This window comes from Lichenostomus cassidix, chromosome 26 (genome assembly GCF_008360975.1).
Source record: "Lichenostomus cassidix isolate B80296 chromosome 26, HeHo_3.0, whole genome shotgun sequence".
Taxonomy (NCBI): Eukaryota; Metazoa; Chordata; class Aves; order Passeriformes; family Meliphagidae; genus Lichenostomus; species Lichenostomus cassidix.
Genome location: NC_139506.1, coordinates 1,045,352 through 1,068,400, shown reverse-complemented (window position 1 = coordinate 1,068,400; position 23,049 = coordinate 1,045,352). Strand labels below are relative to the sequence as shown.

Sequence of the window (23,049 nt, the reverse complement as noted above, 5' to 3'; positions counted from 1 at the left end):
TGCTTTTCATGCTTGGTGACATGCAGGTGACCCGACGCCGTGTTCAGCATTTCAGAAAGCCATGGGCAAACTTGTCATTAGAAGTGAAGTTTTTAGCATTTAGTCCTCAAGGTAACCTCTGACTCCTGGTTTGAACAGTACCTGTTGGTGTTTTCTCTGTGCAGTTTACAGAAGCCTCATGATAAGTGACATGATAAGGGACATTCAGACTTCCCGTAATGACTTCTTTAATGCCAAGTACTGCTATACTCCTGGAACATTCCAGGTCCATCTCTCTGCCACAGCAAGTGCTGTGGGTCACATGGCCAGAGTGACTGTGCCAAGCCATGGCAGTGTTGTGGCACATTCATTAAGGGGGACAAGTTGCAGAAAGCTTCCTGGCTGCTGTAGTGATGTTAACAGCATGACTTGGGACTTTTTCCAAGCTTAAATCTTCATCCTTCCTCAGTCATCAGTCCCTGATTTGGCCATTAAACCAAAATTCAGGGTTGATTGAGAGTGGAGGCCACATAATCTCTAGTGAGGAATAGGCCTGCTCTTTAAGAGCAGCATTTATTTGGAAAACCAAAATAGGTTGCAGTTGCCAACATCCATTTTTATGATCTTTCAAAGACAGGAGTGCTGACCTTTTTTAAGCAGTAGACACCCTAATCCTGTTACAAGCATGTCTCTGTGTACAGAAATCAACACAGGCCTTTACACAAGGCTACCAAAATGAGGGAGGGATTTGATGTAAGTCCAGAGAGGTTAGAATTAGACTTTTTGTTTAGGCAGTGACAATTACTTCTCAGTGAAGAACAGCTGCTGGCCCTTCAGAAAAAGGGGTCTTTTGCAAACAGGATAAGAACAAAATAGAGTTGAAGATAAAAATCTTTATGCTAAGGAAACTGCTGGGTTAAAAATATTTTGGCTTCCCTCAAACATTCATGTTAAATAATGGAAAGCAGCACCATTTTCTGAAGGCATTTAATTGAAAACTTGGTATTTGTATTAGGTCTCAAAGCTGTGATTTCTCTTTGGGGTTTTTTGGGGGATTGTCTGTTTGTTACACCTGTCCTTGCTGCAGTATTTTTAAGGTGCCATTGCACAGGGAAAGACCTAATTAACAGTTGTAAAACAGTGAATGTGGTACCATAGTATCCTGGAAATGGAAATTTCTTGAGAGTGTCTGTCATGCAGTAAATACTCACTTCAGGGTTTGCTCAGTATTAAACCCTTTTAGAAGAGGAAAAACCTCCTCAAATGAGGACATGCTTCTTTTTAAATGACTTTTTAAGCTCTGTCTTGCAATGGACACTTGACATTTGTTCAAACCAATGTGGAGGCAGTTCTGGACAAATGATGCATGTAAGGTTAATTTGGTTTTTTAGCTCCTCCCCAGGCAGTTAAAATATTCCCCTTATACATGACATAGATTTTTGAATTACCTGAGAGAATTCACAGAAATATGTTGGGTTTAGCTCACCTTTCACTCTAATTTGATTCTTTTTTTCCTGACAGTATTGTCTTCCAAGTGAGTTTGTTTTATGTTTTTTGAATATAATCTCAAATTCTTCTTGGCTCCTTTTTGTGTGTTCTTATTAAGTGGTGCTTACCTAGATGATTCTTGTGTAGGTGCCCATTACCGTGTGTTTGTTCAGTGTTTTCTTGGGAATCCAAGCACCTGAGTTCTGTTTTTGGAGAAGCTGTGGCTGTTCAGTGTGACAGCTGTCAGTTGGAGATGTGCTTCCTCCTTCAACAGCCTGTTGAGAGAAGCTCTTCACGCAGCTCTGCTGATCATCCAGACAAGATTAGTGCTTGCATTCACTGAGTCTTTTGATTTTTTTTTTTTCTTTATTTGGTAATACTTGAAATATTCATTGTCTGTTTTCCTGCAAAAGCCAAAAATATAGAATTGTGTAGTTTCCACTAATGACTGCGTCATAACTTAAATCTCATCTAAATCTGTGTATAGCATTAACTGTTTGTGTGGCTTAAATGAATGTTAAACTGGCTTCAGGAGTTATTTTGACAGATATTCCAGCTGGAGATATTTCTATCTACATGCTGAAATAGTGAAACTCTCTGGAGCTGTTCAGAGTGGAATAGAGGGGAATAGCATGCTTTTATTACAGCTTGTGTTCAGTCCAGCTGCAAAAATTCCTTAAACCAGCCAGTTTCTAATACCCAGAGCAGCTCTCCACAGGGGGTATTTATTTTCTTCTTATCTTGAAATTGGACTAGACAGGCCTTGGCTGTTTATCTCCAGAGTAGTTGTAATGAACCCGTTGGTACTCTTCTTACCACCTGCACCTCTCATTCCCAGCTGTAGTAACTGTGTGTCATCCCAGAGAGTCACACTGTATGCCCAGAGGGAAAAGTATCCCCTGCATGAACTGAGGTGTCCAGAATCTTCTATCAGTGCATCTTCTGTAGTGCATTGTCCAGTTGTTTCATGATTTAAAGTGCAACTACACTTTGCAGGGCTCGAGGTGGTCTTTCTTCTGCTTTTCAGTGAATCTAGCTGACTCAGTAATTGTGGATCTGGTCTCTTTTCCAAACTAAGGCTTTAGTGGCCTTAGTGGGATTCATATTTCCAAAGGTTTATATGTGTGTGTCTCTGATAAAGATGTTTCAGTGTGAGACAGTTTTCTGTCACCTTTCATTGTTACTGGAGAAAATGAACACCTCTGGAGTTTGGTGGTTTTTTTACCCTCCATGGATGTGTAGTGGGGTAAACCAGTTGTGATCTGCAAGTACAGGCAGCCTGACTGATTGGCTTTTGTGTAAAGTACTGATTCAATTACTACTAATAAACATCTAAACCTGGAGAAGATTAATTGTATCCCTTCCCTCCTGCCCGAATCTTTTGACTTCCTGAAGGCCTTGTGACCATTCCTGCTTTGTCCTGTGTCTGCTAAAGGAGCTGCTCCTTTGTGGCTTCAACTGATGGGGTTTGACTTGCTTTCTGCCACCACTGAGGGTTCAAGGATCACGTGTGCAACCATCTTCTTGGAATATAACAAGTGTGGAATGATCACAGTGTGTGGGATAAGCTTCTGGTGAATGGTTGATAGAAGCTCAACCTTGCCAAAGGCTGGTTGGGAAGAGGGAAGGACTGGAGAGATAGCAGCTTGTCCTTGGTCAAAGACAGCTCGGTGTAGGAATAAAGGAGGTACAGAGGAATTCTCATCCTTAGGACTTAACACTTCTAGGTCTTCTCTAGGTACAGCTGAAATTGTTAATTAACAGCCATTCCATTCCATTCCATACCACTGCCTTTGCCTCAGGTTACAGAGGCACTGGGACATGTTTGTGCTTAAATAGCTGGTGAAACCTTACTATTTAGGAAATGTCTTCTGGTGTTTTTCAAGGAGCAGTGAGTGCTCTTTTTTTTCATGTGCATGTTTTGCCTTTTTTTTTGCTTGGGCTGAAGTGAGGCACAATCTGTTGGTTTTCAAGGTTTCCTTAACTTTTGTTTAGGAAAAGCTGTTCGCCTTCTAAATCTTTGTTTTCAAGAGTCATATGTTCTCTATTATCAGAAGCAGTAGAAATTCCGTTTTTGTTTTTGGTTGGGTTTTTTTCTGAAAATTTTGGGTTTCACGTGAGGACATGATTGAAGGACCCAGATTTTATGGGAGTTCTTTCCTGTTCTCTCATTCTCAACCTTTTCATACTCATTTGCCTTTTCTGCTTGTCCATTTTCTGTTTTGAGAAATTGTTGTTTTTTGCTTTCTTCCACTGATGTTGATGTGAAATAATTCACATTGTTTTCTTTCATCTTTGGTAGATGCCTCATCCCTGGAAACACTTAAGGCCAGGTTGGATGGGTCTCAACCTCATCTAGTGGAAGGTGTCCCTGCCCAGGGCAGGGGCTTAGAGCAGAGTGATCTTTAAGGTCCCTTCCAACCCAAGCCCTTCTGTGATTCTTGTTCCAGCGGGGGATTTAGGGGACCAGGCTCTTGTGAAGAGGCAGCTGCAGTGCTCTTGGGGCTCCAGATCCAACCTTTGAGCATCAGCCAGAACTCACTGCTCATGTGCATGAGCTGCAAAGTTGAGTGGTTCTGTGTATTTAATGTTGAAATTAAATCAGCCATTTGCTTTCAGAGTACAAATCTAGAGTTTACAAAGTCTAAGACTGAAGGCAGTCTGAAAGCAAACAGCAGTTCTGGAGGTTTCTTTGATCAGTGTCACAGACTGTCTGTGGGCAATGGTTAATGACATCCTGCTGCCCTTGACTGATACTGCTTTTTTGTTAAATACATAATTTTTTCAACATAGACTTCTCTTGTAAAATACCACTTTTTCCTCCTTTTCCCTCTTCTGTCTGTCATTTGTTTCTGAAAGTCTGATTTCTATGCTATCTGTGGAACATGATCATCCTCACACCACTGCAGTGGTTCTCTCTGTGCCTTTACTGCTCTCTCTTACTGAGAAAATGCTTGTGATGGGAACAGACTAACAGAACTGGGGAAATGTGGATGTAGCAATTTCGTGAATTACTTCCTGGCAACATGAAATTTTTCTTTCTGTAGGATTTGTTGTTTACTCATTAAAAACTGTTACATTTTGTCTGCTGTTACTGAGTGTTGTGTAGCTTGACAAATGGGGAATTGTCATTAATTATTCTGTTTCTTGCCAGAGGTATGCACAGTTTTCAGCAATTAAATGTGTTCATTCAGCAGCTTGAAAGAACTAAAACTGTTCTTGCATCTTTTCCCTTCTGCCCTTAATTCATGGAGCAGTTGTCCTCTCCAAAACATGGAAAGAAGGGAGCTCCTGTAATGTGTGTAGTATAAAGCTGCATTTCAGTTAGGACAGGGATGTTTGATAGGCTGTAATATACTTTTATATTTCTCTGTATGTTGGCATCACAGCCACTCAAGCTTAGGACACTTCAGCAGTTCCAGAGTGCTGGTGACCCAATCTGCAAAGGCCCCATCTGCCAGAAGAGTTGGGGTTGGTAGTCCACATAGAGAAATGTTTGGTGCTCATAACACTTAAAGGATGACTTCTGCTTTATTTAGGATCCTTTATTATGTCTATTGCAGACATTAAACCGGTAGGAAAAAGTGATTTTTGTGCTTTGTTCAGATAGAAATGTTACCATCGTCATACATGCTGTTTATTAACTCAGCACAGGAATCATTAGAGACCTGTCTGTGTTCTTTCCATGAGCCAGGAAACTGTTCTACAGTTTGTATTGCAAGTGGAGGTAGAAATGAAGTAATCAAATTGTGTCTCTTTAGTGCTTGCAGAAGCCAGAGCTGAGCAGTGACACGAAGGACAAGGAGTACAAGCCCCACGACATCCCCCAGCGGCAGTCGGTGCCACCGTCGGAGAGCTGCCCGCCTGCCCGCCGCGCCAAGCGCCTGACGCCTGAGGTGAGGCTGCTGAGGGGCTGCAGGGCACCCTGAGCAGGGCACTGCTCATGCGGGCCTAGGAACAGCTGCTTCACTTTGTCATGGCCACCTAAACACTCATAAATGCATAGATCATAAATAATGGGTAAGAATTGTCTGACACTTAAACGAGTGTGTTACTGAGGTTTGGAGTTCTGGGAGGCTCTGCTGTGGAAGCCGTTTGTGAGTGTGTATGGTAGGGTTATGTTTTCAGCATGATTGTAGATACTGTGGGTGTCTTAGATTAAAATACAAGTGACAAATTCTGGAAATGAAGCAGCTTTGATCTGCTGTTCCTCATTCAATGAACAGCACTTATTCTCTGAATGTGCTGGGAGATTTCTGTACATCTCTCATGAGTTGAAGCCAGCTGTTAGAGCAGGGAAGATTTTGGTTTTGGCATTGTTGTATTTCATTTTTCTTTCTTGAATTCTATCAATTTGTGATAATTTAGCCATGCAATATAAGGAAAAATATATGACCTCGAGTCAATGTGGTTTTGTACAATCTCCCATGTCCTTAAGAAACAATATTTATTTGGATGAGCATGAAATGTGTTGGTTATATCTCAGTGTCTTCTTTGAAGACATATTTTAGGAGATCATGTATTTCCTTTGTTGCTGGAAAACAGTAATACTTTGGCTCCATCCTTTCCAGCCTGATGATCCTGTCTCCAGAGAGTTACTTTTTCTTTTGTTTGAGCAGATGAAGAGCAGGGGAGGATATTCCTGGGAGAAGGTCTGATCAGTGGTGACATCATGGGTTAGGAAGGTCACAGTTCATTTCAGATTCAAATTAACTCCCATTGTTCTGGTCTTGGTCTTTATTAGTACCAATAGTTCAGCTTAGCTGTTGCAAATTCTGCCTGTAATTATGCTTAGTTAATGAGTTACTATTAAGAGTTTCTAAAGCATTTCCAGTCAAATACCTAGTTCCAAGTGGATTTATAATTCTGAGCAAACTTCAGTAGTCTGGGCTGAAACTTTCCATTTGAAGTGTCTGCAGGTGGTTGAAGCATAGTTGTTCTCATGGATCCCTTAAGGATTAACAGCAGGACAACTATAGACTAAAATTCCAGCTGTTTCTCTGGCAGTGGTGTCAGATGGGACTGACAAAGAGGGCACGTTTTTGTCATTTCAGGAGAAGCCAACTGCTTATCCTTAGCCAAAAGGCAAGGCTGCCCCCTCAGCTCTTGCCCCAAGCACCACTGATGTTACACACTTCATTTTTTTGAGGGAAAATCCTTTAAGAAGGACATAGGAACATAACTGGAACACACAGCACTAAGGTGGAATTGAGCAACAGGGTTGTTGCTAAGCCAGGAGCTGTAGTGTTTTAAGACATTAATTTCCCAAAGTTAAGATTTGTTAATGTGAACTTTGCTGTTCCATGTCAGTGCAGTCAGAAAAGGTGATTAAATCCATTTTATTCAATATTGAAGCTCCAAGCAGTTGGCATTTGCACTGACCTGGTTGCAAAAGAGTAACATTTGGTTCACATGTCTCAATTTTTCACTCTAATGAGATATAGAAGGATTTGTCTGTGTCTTAAACTGTGAATCTTAAATTCATTCTCACGTTTGCCAGTTTGACGTTTCCTGCTTTTCAAAGGCTGACCATAAACATGTAAAAGAAGTGAACCACAGGGAAGTACTGTACGTTATTATGGCCTGTAGGATAGGTGTTAGTTTGCAGTTGAGACACATGCAGTTTTACCTTGCACTTTCTTATCTGCTCAGTAAACAGTCTAGGAGAAAATGTTCATAATGAGAAAGGAAAAGGGCAATGGCTGCCCAGGCTGGTTTTGAAATGTAAAGGCTTTAGGTGCTTGATGTAGAACAGTTCAGTGTGAAAGACCACAACATTGCTGGGGAGGTGAAAGTGAGATGACTTGATGTGATAAAAGACTCAGGGCCAGCGACCAAGAGCTGCTCTTTTGAAGATCAGTATCAGCTGAAGCACAAAATAGAGGCACAGCTCAGAGGAGCTGAAGATGCAGATGTTGGGGGTCTATCCCTGCACTTGAGACTCAGTGTGCGCTGGCCCTGAGGCAGAACTGCTGCACACAGTGAGCAACTTCTGTTGGTGCCTGGTCTGATGGAGACATTTGGGCAAAGAGAACAAAAAAGTGATGAGGAAATAATGTCAAAACCAGCTCTGTAAAAATCTAAACAACCAAAGCCTACAAAAAAACTCTAGACTGGACAACAGTTCCCATCCCTTGGATTACCTGGGGCTCTGTCCAGTCCTGCCTTAGACCTGGGCTGCACATCACATCTTTTGGGCTTCAGAGAGTGGCTGAGAGTGACTAATTTGTTGCATGACCTCATTTCCTTAAAAAATACAGTGTTGGAGAAACCTCTTGTAACACTGAGGGATTTGAGAATTGTTTTCCCATCATCTCCAGACTTCAGGGAAGAAATGTAAGAATTAAATGGAGGAACATTATTCTCTGTTGAAAGTTCCACAGTGTACTAGCAAAGGTCTCTGCTTTGGAGACTGGAGCATATTCTGGTTCTCAGGAGTACAAGAAAATCTGTGAAAGCACCAAGTCCCTTGTTCTTCGCTTCTTAATGGGTCCCACTGAAAGCAGAGCCAAATCCTGGTATCATTATCAGCATGGACTTTTTGTAGGATTTGCTTTCAAATCTTCCATGTTGATTCCTGCATTATTTCTCTCTGAACTGCTTGTAAATAATTGAAGACAAGTATTTCAGAACTCCAGGTGTCTGTGTAGATTTAGTGGTTTGTAAGTATTAAATGGTTCAGAGTTTCATTGAAGTCCTCAGAGTTTCTCTGCAACTCTCACCTGCCTGCCTTTTTCCTGGAACAATGCAGATTATAAGTTTCAAGCCCTCATGGTACCTCAGTGTGAGGTGTTTGTGTCTCACAAGGGAATCATTAAATAGTTTGCATTGCAAGGGACCTTAGAAAATGTTTAGTTGGGTCCCAGCCTTTCCCACAGCTAGCTGGAGATTCCACACTCATCTCTCCCTGCTTGGGCAAGCGGCCGGGAGATCAGCTGGCAGTGAGCATCTTCCCAAACACAAGTGGCAAACCAGTCTTCCAGTTGAGGATGTTACTGAGGGGGTTTTCATTGATTTTCTTTTCCCTTTTTAAAGGCAACCAGTATTAAAAGTGAGACTGACCCTCCAGAAGCCAGAACTCACAATCTGAGACGTAGAATGGGCTGTGCTCCTCCAAAGAGTGACAGTGGTGAGTGAAACACAGCAGGAATGCAGTTTCTGTTACTTTGCACAAACATGTTTTAAGACCAGAGTTAAAATCAGCAGTTGGAACTATTCAAAGTATTTGATACAAAACACCAACTTTCTGTTAAATTTAAAATTGGGTTTTATGGTAAAAAGATCTTTTATGGGTTTTAAATATTTTTTTGGGTTTTTTATTGCAAGTGGTTGAGTTTTCTTGAAGAAGATGATATTTTCAGTTGAAAAAATCTTACAGTTTTTCAAACTTGGGTGTCTCTTCTGGATCAATCAGAAATGAGATTGCAGCCATGTTTTTGTTTTGTATTTTAAATAACATCAGTCCACGAGCTTTAAGTAGAAGAACCTCTTTTAAGAATGTATCAGATATCAGACACTTCTAGGAAAGAATTTGGATTTGAAATCAGGAAATAAAACTCATGAAGACAAAAGATAGTATGTTTTAATGATAAAGGTCCCATAATATGATTAAATTGCTGCTATCTACAGCCCTGAGTCTGTTCTCTTCTTAAGAAATAATTATTTGAGACTGAGAAACAATATTTAATGCCATCAAACAGAAGACTAAGCTTGTTTACAAATAATTTAGCCAAATAAATATAGGAACCATTTACAACTGCTCAATAATTGAAATTACCTGAGCAGTCTGTCAGTTTCCTTTGTTCATTCAAAATCCTTTTTTCAAGAATCTGTTTAGATTATGGTGTTTTGTAATTTGTTTTTTTTCTTTAAGAAGTCACTAAGCACTAACCTCTCTCCCCCAAGAGCAGAAGGAAAAAGCTCTTGACAACATTCTTTAACACCACATGGAGACAAAACCTTAGCTTATGAAGCTGCTCATAATTTAATTAAAATAAATTGCAATGGCATATAAAATACTGAAAAAGTGTGAGCTGTGATAGCTAGTGCTGGCTCATGGTGGAGTGCTGGGATTTTTCGATAACACTGGCTTCTGGAGGCACTGCAGGAGTTCAAGTCTTGCCTTATTCTGACTGAAGCAAGTGTAGGGGGTATAACAATTCAGTAAATACCTTGGTATGATGCAGTCTAACAAGCACTAAATAAAACAAATAATAACAAGGAATGCTAAGCATTGAAACATTTTGTAAAACTCTCTTTTCTTTCGGTTGTCCAGATAAGGAAATACGCAGCATGGTGAAGCTCCCTGAGAAGAAAGAACTTTCTGGGGAGCCAGAGAAGGACAAATCCAAAGTGAGATCTAAAAAACCCACCAATGCTGTGAGTACCCCCTGCCTTCCTCCAGCTGCATGTTTTGCAGGCATTTCTGGGTTTCTCTGGGGTGTGTAGTAATACCTCCTGTCACTTTGTCATATGGAGGACTCTTGTTTTCTTCCTGGAGCCCTGTGGCTGAAGCGCAGCAGTGTTTGTACCTGCTGGAACATCAATCCTACCAAAGCTTCATGCTTCACAAAGCTGGAAATGACAGGATGGTTACGTTTCACTATCTGTAACTAAAGTAACTTGTGCTCTGTCTCCAAGGTACAGTCTCAAGGTATTTTGAAAGCCTAGTCCAGTGGAAGTGTTTCTTGTGTGACGTGATCCCTCCCCACTGCTCTGTAACTTCAGGGGAGCTCAGTGCAGGCACATGCCACTTCCACAGACCTGCCCCTAATTCCACAATATCAGCACTAAATGGGAAGCTTCATTGTTCAAATGCATCTTAAAAAAAACATCCCTGTTCCTACTCCAGCTCTCACACACCACCAACTATCCCCAAAAACCCCACCTGAAGGCAGTGGTAGTTGTCTCACTTTTGGGAAAACAATGCTGAGATTATCAGCTTGGGTCCCTCCTAAAGTCAAACATGTTCTCATTCAATCCACACCTGTAGCTGGTACCTGAGAATGAAGAGTGCAAATACCAGAAGCCTGACACCCTTACCTCTCGAATGAAAAAAGCAGGAGATGCTGCTGGTTTTTTTTAACGACATAAGACAAGAGGTTCTGTCTGTCCTCATGGCTCTGTTCTGGGTTTGGGAAGAGCCTTCCAGGCTATTGCTGGTGAAAGTTGGGTGTAGGACAGGCAGCAGAGAGCCCTTCCCAGTGGGAGTGCTTGTGCCTCTTTTTGGGGCTTGGGAGCTGCTCTGTCAGATTTAAGAGCTGCCCCCCTACCCAAAGCTCTGCTGGGAGGTTGGTGTTTTCTCTTGGGAAAATGAGGAATACTCCCAGCAAGAGGAACCCCTTCCCCTCCATATTTCTGTCTTCCAGTGCAATTGGCCTCAGAGAGGAATGAAACGCCTGAGGCTGCACATGGGAAGAGGGTTTGTGAGCCCCCAGCAAGTGCTGGGTTATTCCTGCTCATCCCCAGGTGTTGGGTTATACCTGCCAAGGCTGCAGTGCTGCTGATGTGAACTATCCTGGCACTTGGTCAAGTTTTCCAGCATTTGGGAAAAAGAAATGTATGGAAGGGTTTGCGGCTCTCGTGGTCTTTTCTTAAGTTACAGAGGGAGATATTTAAACTTTTACAAGAATATTGGGGGCGTGTTTGTCTCATTTCCATTGCAGAGATAAAGTAAAAATAAGCTTTGGGAAGTGTCACAGATGAGAATGACCAAACTTTCATGCTTTCCCTCTGAGTTACCTTCAGCACTCCCATTCCCACTGTGGAATTTTGTGTTGCAGGTGGATTTGTATGTGTGTCTCCTGTGTGGCAGTGGGAATGACGAGGACCGACTGCTTCTGTGTGATGGCTGTGATGACAGTTACCACACCTTCTGTTTAATTCCACCTCTCCATGATGTTCCCAAAGGGGACTGGAGGTGTCCCCAGTGTCTGGCTCAGGTAATATGACAAATCATTGCAGTTGGGCCAAAGGCTAATTTGTATTTTTGGAGGTTTTTTAACTGATCACTGGAATAGAAAATGCAATTTGTCATTATTTAAGGTTGTGCAAACAAGGTGATAGAGGTAAAGCTTTTATTTTGGATAAATTTTGGATTGTAAATGACACCTTTCCTCTGCACTTAAAATTGGAGTCTCACTGGGTGCTGCATTTTATGGATCTTATTCTGCTTAGCTCTACTAGAGTAAGGAGAAATTAGGTGTATTAATTCATTCGTGTTTATGCAGATTTATAAATTCATATTGTGGTTTGGTGAATCAAGCAGAGTTTCATCTTCTGACTCTACTCCTTGGGGCAGTACTTTCATTTCAGTGGTGTTCTGCCTTGTTACCCTCCGAAACTGTTACAGGAGCCCATTTGTGTAAATCTGAGCACAGTGTTGTGTTAATACATTACAGAAACAATTACCTTTTCACTTGCAGGAGTGTAACAAGCCTCAAGAAGCCTTTGGGTTTGAACAAGCAGCACGAGACTACACCCTGCGCACGTTTGGGGAGATGGCTGATGCCTTCAAGTCAGACTATTTTAACATGCCAGTGCACGTATGTTCCTGCTTTATCCTGATGTTGTGTAGAGTTCATTTTGTGTGCTTAGTTAAATTAGGTAACTCTGGAGAGGGAGGGAGGGATTCTGGTTTTGAATGGGGTGAAATCCCAAAGCAGAGGTTCTCATCAGTGATTTACATCACTGATTTACATCAGTGAATCCTGGTTCTTGCTGGTGTCATGGTTTCTTGTTCCACCAGCTGCTTGTGTTTTTATTTGGTTTTCTCCCCACATTAGCAGAAGTGTCTGTAGGGAAGAGAACTTTCACTGTCACCTACTCTTGAGAAAACAGGGCAGCAGCATCTCTTGGAACCACATCTCTGCTTCAATTGTTTTTCTCTTGTTGAAACAATTTTAAAATGGGGAAAAGCTTCAAGCTAATGGAAGTTCCTCTCAGAGACATCTTTGATGCACATTCTTCTTATCTACTGATTCCTCAGTACATACTCCTTTTTCTTCTCATACCTAGATGGTCCCCACTGAGCTGGTTGAAAAAGAATTCTGGAGACTTGTCAGTACCATTGAAGAGGATGTGACAGTGGAATATGGAGCTGACATTGCTTCGAAGGAGTTTGGCAGTGGCTTCCCAGTTAGAGGTGGGAAGTTTAAAGTTAGACCAGAAGAAGAGGTAGGTCTTTGAGTTCACTGTGGATGTTTTTACTGTAGTTTTTCATAGAATAACTCTCATTGGTTCAAAGCACAATAATGGAGCTGGGTTGCAAAGTATTTGTTTTGTGTATCTGGCAGAGTATTTGAAGAGGAGAATTACATTGGGGTTTTAAATAAATAAAACTTGTGATCAGCCATTCAAAGCCACTAGTTTATTCTAGTAATTAATAAATAACTTCCAAACCAAATAAAACCAAATAAAAAAGTTCTCATTTTAACAAAGCAGGTCTGGTCAGGGTTGTGAAAGAGGCAAAGACAATGGACGGTGTAGGCTTTGAGTCATTGAGCTGTTTCTTATATTCCTCAGTTGGGAAATATGCTTTTCTTCTGTTGCTCTTTAGCAGTTTTATCTGCTTGAGTCTTTCATTCCTGTTGTATAAACCTGTGACTCTTCTGCTCAATTTTCAGGAATACCTTGATAGTGGCTGGAATTTAAACAACATGCCTGTGATGGAGCAGTCTGTGCTTGCTCACATCACTGCGGACATCTGTGGGATGAAATTGCCCTGGCTGTACGTAGGAATGTGCTTTTCCTCATTTTGTTGGCATATAGAAGACCATTGGAGCTATTCCATTAACTATCTGCATTGGTGAGTTTGAGGAATAAACCCAGTCTAGGAATCAATCTCCCTTTCCTTCCCTATTCCCCTTAATTAGTGGACTAAAAGCAGATTCATAGAGCTCAGCCAGAGTAACCATTGCTGACCTGTTGCAGCAGGGTCAAATCTGACAGTGTAATTCCTACATTGATTTACTTTTGGACAAGAGGTCATATTTTGGAAAGAGACATCCATTCCCAGTTTTAAAAAATCCATGAGAGATGAAGCAGATACTCCATCAAATGTTTTATTATGCTCAATGTAAACTGAAAACCATGCTAGTTTTCTTTTAAAAATCATCCAACTTCAGCTAACAAGTCAGATCCGTCACGTTTTGTCTGTTAGATGGATCATGCTGTCATAAATCCTCTCATCAAGCCAACACTTGTCAGCTGTAATCAGGACAGATCTTTGCCATCTCTTTGATATTCTAAATAGACTGAACTTCTTGAACTTCTCACCTTACAACAGCTTTTCTAGAGTCTGGATTATTGTTGTCACTCTTCCTGAAACCTGTCAAGATCTTTCCCTTTCCTGGTTCATATGGGTGTTCAAGCAGAATGGTAAAACCACATCCCAGCTGCTATTCAGTGGGTCTTCTTTGATTGGTTATTCAGTTGCTGCTCCTTGAAATAGCACCTGCTGCAGTGCAGCCCAAGAGCCAGTGACTTAATTCACTTGCTTCCGTGGTGCTTACTGTTAGGAAAACAAATGTTTGAGTGAGGGTAAGTGAAGGAGGGACAGGGTTACATGGTAAAAAAAATAATCTTGCTTGTCATGTGTTGCTGCTTTTTTTTTCTTTGTCCGAGTCCTCAGTCAGATTGAAAACTGTGGGTGGGAGAGGAGTTTGCAGTACAGATTTCATTTCTTCTAGGAGAGTTTTCCTTACTGTCCTTAGAATGGCTTTCTGTCCTCCATTATGTGCTCCCAACTGCATTAGTGTTTGCAGAAGGTCAGAAGGGTGGTGTACATGAACATACACGTGATATATCCAGACATATGTGAAAGTTACTTGATCTGCTTTCAGTTTATTTATCCTCCAGCAGGAAAGTCCTTGATGTCTTTTCATTTGCAGATACTCTTTTTTATTTCCATTCAATGTGGACGTTTAAGTCTGCATTGGAGGGCAGTGTGCAATTGAGGTTAAAGCTGTTCTTGGCCAGAGCAGTTTGAACAACCTGCTGCTGCAGGTTGGAGACAGTGCTCCAACCTCTGAAAAGACTCCAAAAGGCAGGACTGGTTCTTGGGGAAGTCCTAGAGATGGTGTGTTCATCTTCAGTGTTCCTGTGTGCCTTGGAGGAGCCTGTGTCCTGGTGCAGTGTTGTGAGCAGCTAATTGCAAGTGACCCAGGCTGCAGCAGCAGAGCTTTCCAGGGTTGAAGACAGTAGTCCTCTGAGTCCTGTGTTTTTTCTCGAAATGGCAAAAGGGAAAAAAAGAAAAAAACAGAAAAATAAATGGGAAAAAAACCCCCAAATCTTTCCTTCTAACGATGCTTGGAAATAAATAAATAAGATGTCAGTCCTGGACAGAGGAAGAATTGCCTTCGTTATTGCTGGTATTTGTACAGGCAGGGATGTGGAGCAGTCGGGAAGCAGAGCAGAAAGGCCTGTGACCTCCATTGCTGCTTCCTTGGGCTGCTGGCACCTCAACATCTGCATTAGAACTGTCTGTTGCCTGTTTCCCTGAGGTCTAGAGGCCCCCAGTTCCAGCATCCTGCTCCAAGTTCAGCAGAGTTCTGCTGTCCCAAATCAGGGAACAGAACTCTTGACTAGCCCAGTATTAGGTCCAGACACAAGATGGATTTTAGTTGGATCTGTGGGTCTTCCCGGATTCCTAGAGTTGTTCTGGGATGATGACCAGGTCCAAGGTTGCAGAACTGTCCCCGGATGATGGTCAAGTCCAAAGCTGCAAACTCATTAATTACTCCATAACAACTCCTTGTGACACCTTGTGTCTAACTGCCCCTGCATAGTCCATCCTGGCTATCCTCTTCCGCTGACCCAGGGGCTGTGTGAGTACAGCAATGAGCTCCTAGGGATGAGAGACAGGCTTCTGGATTCACACTGCACTCTTTTCTTTTGGAATCCTCCCAATTGCTTCGTGATTGATGGAAGAAAAGAACATTGTTGGGTCAGTTTTAGTCTGCCAACTCTTCAGAAGTCTTGGAATAAGGTGATTTGTCTGTTTTCCTTTTTAAATACCTTTTCTAAGCTCATTCTTTATGAGGCCCTGGAGGCATTTTCATCTCAGTGCTGCAGGGAGCCAATGTCAGTGTAAGCTTGAAACTGCTGGAACACATCTGCATCCCCTTAATTCTCTCAACTGGCTTGCACTGAGTTAAGCTGGTGCTGAAAGTTCTTTGTTCCTACTCTGGATATGGATTTTTTTTTCCCCTTGAAGTCTTGCATAATTTGGAAGTTTGATTTCTGCTTCCTATGCATTGCTTTTGTGGCAGTTATGCATAAGACAGAAAGAACTGGCTTTGGTTAGACCCGAGAGGGAATTTATGTTCATGGGAAAAGACAGGCAGCTTATATTTTGAAATTGTTCTGGAATCAGCAGAATTTCACTGAGGACTTCTTCAGACTTTTTCTCCCTCACCCAGAATATTTGAAGTACCTGCTCACAAGTGTAGGCAGTTAAAAACAGGTCTGGAGAAGAGGGACCTGTGTAAAATGTGAAGATTCAGGAAGGTACAAAACCTTTACATTCCTTCCTGGTGATATGCCCTTCCTTTGACATGGTGTATTTTAAAGCAGAAGACTAAAAATGTAACTTAAAGTTTGCTTATATTTAACTTTTTTTAATAATCTTGCAGGGGGGAGCCTAAAACGTGGTATGGAGCCCCAGGGTACGCAGCTGAGCAGCTGGAGGATGTAATGAAGAAACTTGCTCCAGAGCTATTTGAGTCCCAGCCAGATCTCTTGCACCAACTTGTCACCATAATGAACCCGAACACTTTGATGGCCCACGGGGTGCCTGTATGTGTCGGACTCCTGTGCTACTCCCCCAACCCAACCCTCTTTGATTGGAACTCTACTTAAAGCTGATAATTGAAGCCACTTTTATTACAGAGGTGGTGGTGTGGTTTCCATGTGTGTTTCATCTTCTTTATCCAGTATAATGTGCCAGTGTGAACAGATGGGCAATGGAATTGTTGCCTTTGGAATCGATTGGCAGACTCTTCTCTGGAGATCCATCTTGGATATTTCTATTTCTATGTCTCAGCTGGCAGGTTTAGGGTCAACCTTTGGAATAATGGCAGGAGCTCTTGTATGTCTGTTCAATCAGACATCATTTTTTTGGCACAGAGTTTTTGTCAAGGGCCCAAACCCCATTCTTCCTTTATTTGTCATCTACATTCTCTTATTTTTCCTGGATAAGTCCTTAGGTATTTAAAAACATTTTTTCATCAGTTTTCATCTTATTCCATACTAGATTATTCATGGGAATTATGTCCCTTTACAACTTAATTGGCTTTTGATGAGATGACCTTGGGACTTCAAGGAAAATCTGGAAAAAGTAGCAAAATTTGCAGTGTCTCCTATGCTTTAGTAGCCTCCAAAATAGAAAGATGCAGGAAGACTTACCTGCTTTCATGTTGACTGTATAGCCCCAATAGTCTTAGATGAACAACAGTACGAACTTTAAGGTTCCCAATTTTTCTTCCCCTTCAGCTGCACATTGGAGAGAGCTGGATCTGTGCTGACCCTAACCCTGTGGTGTGAGGAGCACAAGGCCCAGGCAGCCATCCTAGAACTGTTCAGAGTGGGGCGTGGCTGAGTGGAATCCTTGGCTTTCTGGGGTTTTACATGGCACCTTATCAGCTGCCAGTTTTAATTTTTGGGCATATGGTTTAAAGCTCCCAGAAATCCTCACAGAAGTTCCTGGGAATTGGAAATCCACGTTCTCCTTGCAGAACTCCACCAGCTGTGTGTGGGTGTGAGCTGACACTGGCCTGTCTGTCCCCCCAGGTGTACCGAACCAACCAGTGTGCTGGGGAGTTTGTGATCACCTTTCCCAGAGCTTATCACAGCGGCTTCAACCAGGGCTTCAACTTTGCTGAAGCTGTGAACTTCTGCACCGTTGACTGGGTAGGTTCCAAACCCATTTTTCCCTCAGTGAGCAGTTCCAAAGCTGTTTGTAACTGGTGTACAGCTCTGATTTTTTGCTGGTGCACAAAGCTAGGCCACAGATCAGAAAGAGCCTGTTACTGGCAGTATGATGGTTGCTGAAAGGGTTTGTCATGCCATGAGGAACTGGGGGCTTCCTCTGGTTCCGAAGATTTGGTTTGGAATCTGATGTAGCTTTTGCAGCAGGAGGAAGGCACAGTCCCGTGTATGCCTAGACTGTACAATGCACCAGTGCTGCTAGAGTTCGCTCCTTTTTGTGTCCCCAAATTCCATTTCAAATCAGAAGCTGGAATGAAATTTGCCGGTTTATTGCACTGGGAATTCTCTAAAAGGTGCTTTCTGCAGCTGGAAACGAAATCCAACTTGGATATCTTTTCTGCTTTACCCTCTCTGGCAAAATCAGATGATATGTATAACACACATTAATAACAGTTAAAGGCATTGATAGTCCTCTTGTGGGGAAAAAAACCAGAAATTGCATCTCAAGTTAGATAGCAGAGGTGCTCTGGGTTTTTAGGGAAAGACACCTTAATGAGAAGAGGAAGAAAGTTCTCAAGTTCACACTTGAGGTTTACAGAACAGTGCATTATTCCCAGTAAGTTTCACTCAGTTCACTGAAACAGCAGAGGTGGGCACACATTACAGTTATAAGGTCAGAGTTACGGAATAAGTTCTTTGTCTTTTTTAAAATAAACACAAATGGAGGACAGTTGCTCCAAAGTTACAGGTAATTTTACCTTCACAGCAGATGACTCAGACACACAGTGCTGTCTGATCTCACAAAGACTCTGAAGATTCTGATATTTCAAATTACGTCTCTTGCAATTATTTTTTTTCCCCAAAAATGGTCTTGGCTATCTGTAAGTGTAGTCCAACTAAAAAGGTTTCTAGATTTAAAAAACATGACTTAGAAGAGGGATGACTAATATTGCTGACTAATATTGCAAGAAAGCTTTCTGCACTCGACTGTGCATTGAGTTTCACACTGGACCCAATAACTCATACCCTGAGCATCACTGTCTGTCTGGCCTTAAAACCGAGATGAGTGACCTGCCAAGCTCAGGATGAGCTGTGTGCTCTGCCTGCAGCCAGTTAGGGACATCAGTGCTCCCTGAGTCAGCAGTTTCTCATGCTGCAGCACAGTTTGTGTCAGGGAGAAGGCGGCCCAGGGTGCTCTGCACCTGCCTGGGATGGGGCATCCCTCTAGTAGAGGGAACAGACCAGGTTTATGAACTTGTCCTTTTGATGCTTCCTTGGCCTCAACACAATTTTGTGTTAGATCTTCCTGGCTGCACTGTGGTTTAATGATTAAGTAGTCCTTAATTACAACCTCTACAAGAGAGGGCACTTCCTCCAGCTACATAGCTTGCACCCACAGAGTCCACTTGGAGGGAGCTATGAGCATTCCTGGCATGCACAACTCGGCATCTTGATTTCTCTAGTTTTATACTCGGAAGCATGAATGTTGTTGCTAGAAGGATTTGTCTTGGCCTTTCCTTGGGACAGTTTTTGGTTTGTAGCATGCAGAGTTAGTACCTTGATGCCATTTCCCAAATGCACTCCCTTGACGCCGTGTCTGCCCCGCAGCTGCCCCTGGGCCGGCAGTGCGTGGAGCATTACCGGCTGCTCAACCGCTACTGCGTCTTCTCCCACGATGAGATGATCTGTAAAATGGCTTCAAAAGCAGATGTCCTGGACGTTGTGGTGGCATCTACAGTTCAGAAAGACATGGCTATTATGATTGAAGAGGAGAAGAGGTTGCGTGAGAAGGTTGATAAACTGGTGAGTTGTAGAAAATAATGGTTTGGGTGGGAAGGGACTTTAAAGCTCATCTCTTTCCATCACCTACCATAGGCAGGGACACCTTCCACTAGGCCAGGTTGTTCCCAGCTCTATCCAACCTGGCCTTGGGATGGAATTCATTATAATGAATGAAGTAACAGTTGAAACAGTGATGTGAGAACATGCTGGTTCTTGTACTGAGGTGTCGGAGGCTTAGAGGCGCATAGTCCCTTCCTAAGTTGTGGATTTCAGAGGACAACCTGGGTAAAGGATCATTGATCATGCACCTTATTTTAGTACCTGCCCTTTAACGTTATTCAGAATGTCACTTTTAAGGTAATATTTGTACTTTCAGTAATTTGATCAGAAAAGCTGATTTTTCATTAACCAAGATTTCTGTCTACCGGGGTAGGTAGATATCTTGGTAGTTTAGACTCCATTATTCTTTTGATAAAGTTACCTTCTGATGTTTTAGCTTGGAATAGCCACCTCTTTATAACAGTCACGTCTTCATTAGGCTTTGATGTAACACTCTCTTGCAGGGAGTGACCGACTCAGAGAGGGTGACATTTGAGCTGTTCCCTGATGATGAGCGACAGTGCCTGAAGTGTAAAACCACCTGCTTCATGTCAGCAGTTTCTTGTCCCTGCAAACCTGGACTGTTGGTGTGCTTGTACCACATCGAGGACCTCTGCTCCTGTCCCATCTACAAATACAAACTGGGGTAAGCTTGAGGTAGTCAGTAACACCATGATCTGCAGATAGTATTGTCTGTGTAGATACTGTGATTTGGTAATCTCTGTTGCCAGTGGGGCTGGTCTCTGTTTCTGTTTCAGTCCTTTGCAAATCCAGAGCCCCCACAACAACGGGGCTGTTTTGTGCTCACACACAAAGCCTCTTCAGCATTCAGCTCTTCTTGCTCTTTAAAGGCAAAAATTGCTGGCTAAGTTAGTATGCATTTTTATTTATAGCAACAAGGTCATTGTCCTTTAGATCCAGTCCTTGCCAAGGAGTATTGTTTTGCTTTTTGGAGCTTTCCTTCCTGTTGTTAACTTTTCTGTGCTGTTTAGTACATCTTTCTCCTACATGAATGTAGCTTGCTCTAAGACAGTTTCACAATTCCTTAATTGTCCTGTAGAAATTACTTTTTGAAGCAATTGCAACATTGAAATTGTCTCAAAAGGAACATGGTGTCATTGTAAGGTCTTAATTGTGTAACCATGAGTGCACAGAAGCTCATTTCACTGTTGTATAGCCCAACACATCTTAGAATTACACAATGGTTTGGGCTGGAAGGGACGTTAAAGCTCATCTCATTCCATCCATGCCATGGGCAGGGACACCTCCCACTAATCCAGGTTGCTCCAAGCCCTGTCCAACACAGGTGCTCATCTTGGTGCCCCTCCTTCCACCCTCCTGCTCCCCGCAGTGTTGCTGGAGGTCTGAGCTGTGTGCTGCCCGCAGGTACCGCTACACTCTAGAGGAGCTGTACCCCATGATGAACGCGCTGAAGATGCGCGCAGAGTCCTACAATGAGTGGGCTTCCAATGTCAACGAGGCCCTGGAGGCAAAGATCAACAACAAAAAAAGTGAGTGTCTTACCTGCTGCCTGTAGCACATAATTTAAAAGGGCTATTTTTTCAGTTTTTAGTTCCCAAAAGTGTAGCAACTTTTTTCTTATGTGACAATCAAAAGAGATCATTTATCACTTCATGTTTTAAAGTAAATATTTTAGCTCTTACAGTCCCAGAAATGATGCTAAGCTGTCTCTGTGTGACAAGACTGTAAATCACTTTGACACAAAATACAACTGAAGTAGAAATAGAAATACATTTAATGTATTGTGTTTCTAGGCCTTACCATGGAAAATCCATCACAAAGGGAGACTTCTTAATGTCTTTCCCAACAGGTCTCATCAGTTTTAAGGCTTTGATAGAAGAGTCAGAAATGAAAAAATTCCCAGACAACGACCTGCTGCGACACCTCCGGCTGGTGACGCAGGACGCGGACAAATGTGCCTCGGTGGCCCAGCAGCTGCTGAATGGCAAGAGACAGACCAGGTAAGTGCCACTCTATGTCTGCAGCAAAATTGGGGTGCCAGAGATGGATGTCAGTGGCCAGTGATGGGTGCTAATGCTCTGCAAGACTTAAAAATTAAAAGAATCTTTGTCTCCTCAGCAGAGACATCTTTGATGGGGAGAACCATCTTTACTGTATGTAATAAGTTAAACATCCTGAGTTTTCAAATCTCTTCTTCCTCTGTGTTTGACAGTCTGTAGATTTATTCCAATGTCCCCTGAAAAGAAAAAAATGCTGTGGTGTGTCCAAAGTAACATGCTGCAAGATACAATCCTCTCGTTTTTGTGCCGTGGGCACTGTCCATAGTGCAGGTGTTGTTGTATTCATACACTCTGTGTTGTGGAAAAATGAAATGCCTTAACTCCCTGAGCTGCTGCTGGTGGGAATGTGGTATGAAAGCTCTGAAAAAATACCTGCTCTTTACATTGAATCTTTCAGACAGGTTATTTGCTCCAGGGATTTGAAGGTAGGGCAGTGTTTGGATAAAATGTTCTTTGTGAGCTGCCTGCCTGGTCCTGCTGATACTCTGTGTCTGAAATGAGTTGAAAAGAGCCAGAAGAACAGAAGTCCTAAGCCAATTCTTCTCATTGCACAAGTCTGGTTATGCCTGTATTTATGTAAGAACCTTCCTCTCAGGATTCACAAATTACAATCTTCTGTTGTGTCATTCTTTACCCATAGAATTCCAGACTGGTCTGGGTTGGAAGGGACATTACATCTCATCTGGTTCCACCCCCCTGCCATGTGCAGGAACACCTTTCACTATCCCAGGTGGGACAAGCCGTGTCCAACCTGGCCTGGGACACTTCCAGGGATCCAGGGGCAGCCACAGCTTCTCTGGGCACCCTGTGCCAGGGCCTCCCCACCCTCCCAGGGAACAATTCCTTCACAATATTGCAGGGAATATTCCTTCACAATATAACACTGCCCTCCTTCAGCTTAAAGTCATTGATCAGGGCACCCAGACTTAATTTGGGCACACTGAGCCTCGCAGGATGGTGGTTTCTAAAAAAATGTTGGGTTTATGTATGTAGAGGACAGTATTGCTCATGTCTGGCAATCTTAACTGTGAAGTACTTCAGAAAAAATTGGTTGTCATTTTGTCCCATCTGGAGAATTTTCACCCATTTCTGCTGCTTTGAACAGTGTGGTGTTTATAGAAGCAGTTGCTTTTTGTGCTGGTAGAACTGCATGTGTGGTTCCTGCATGTCACCTGCCTCAGAAGGAGTCGTGTAGCTCATCACTCCTGTGTTCTTGTGGTACTTTGAAGACTGGCTTGGAAGGACTTTGTGGGTAGAACGTTCTGCTGTCACACCTAGACATGATTCTTGTCTTCTTTCTGGTGATCCGTGTGTAAGCCTTTGTAGTAGGAACTTGATAAAAATTCACCTTTGCTGTCTTGCACACACAGGAGGATGAAACCTCTGTCACAGCAACATAAAAATACTGCAACAGGAAATAAGAAATTCAGCACTTCACAGGCATGACTTTTGCCAGATAGGGAATTTCCAATCCAGATATTTTTGGCACCACCATCAAAGGACTTGTCCATTTCTGATCTCCTCCTTCATTTGGTGTTGAGCCATCTCTTCTTCTGACATCTCCAGTATGTTCTCCCAACCCTGATGCTTGTTCATGGCTCCCAGTGCTGATCTGGGAGCAGCAGCCAGGCCCTTTCCCAGCTTCTCTGTGCCACTGTGCACTGAATGTGTCCCTGACTTTGGCATGGGAAGAGCTGGGAGCAGTTGTTATCTTCATCTCCTTGACTAGGTC

The 23,049-nt window shown here is 42.6% G+C and overlaps 1 protein-coding gene across 1 annotated transcript in view; it reads left to right on the top strand.

Moving 5' to 3' along the window:
* KDM5B (lysine demethylase 5B) overlaps window positions 1-23,049 on the top strand; it is a 55,850-nt gene that overhangs the window by 14,764 nt on the left and 18,037 nt on the right. The window contains exons 5-17 of the mRNA XM_085083035.1: window positions 5,229-5,363; window positions 8,503-8,596; window positions 9,743-9,846; window positions 11,250-11,408; window positions 11,892-12,011; window positions 12,484-12,642; window positions 13,092-13,273; window positions 16,101-16,263; window positions 17,257-17,376; window positions 19,003-19,197; window positions 19,740-19,921; window positions 20,662-20,786; window positions 21,107-21,257. Coding sequence (XP_084939161.1) covers window positions 5,229-5,363; window positions 8,503-8,596; window positions 9,743-9,846; window positions 11,250-11,408; window positions 11,892-12,011; window positions 12,484-12,642; window positions 13,092-13,273; window positions 16,101-16,263; window positions 17,257-17,376; window positions 19,003-19,197; window positions 19,740-19,921; window positions 20,662-20,786; window positions 21,107-21,257 — 1,889 coding nt within the window. The remainder of the gene's footprint in view (window positions 1-5,228; window positions 5,364-8,502; window positions 8,597-9,742; window positions 9,847-11,249; window positions 11,409-11,891; window positions 12,012-12,483; window positions 12,643-13,091; window positions 13,274-16,100; window positions 16,264-17,256; window positions 17,377-19,002; window positions 19,198-19,739; window positions 19,922-20,661; window positions 20,787-21,106; window positions 21,258-23,049) is intronic.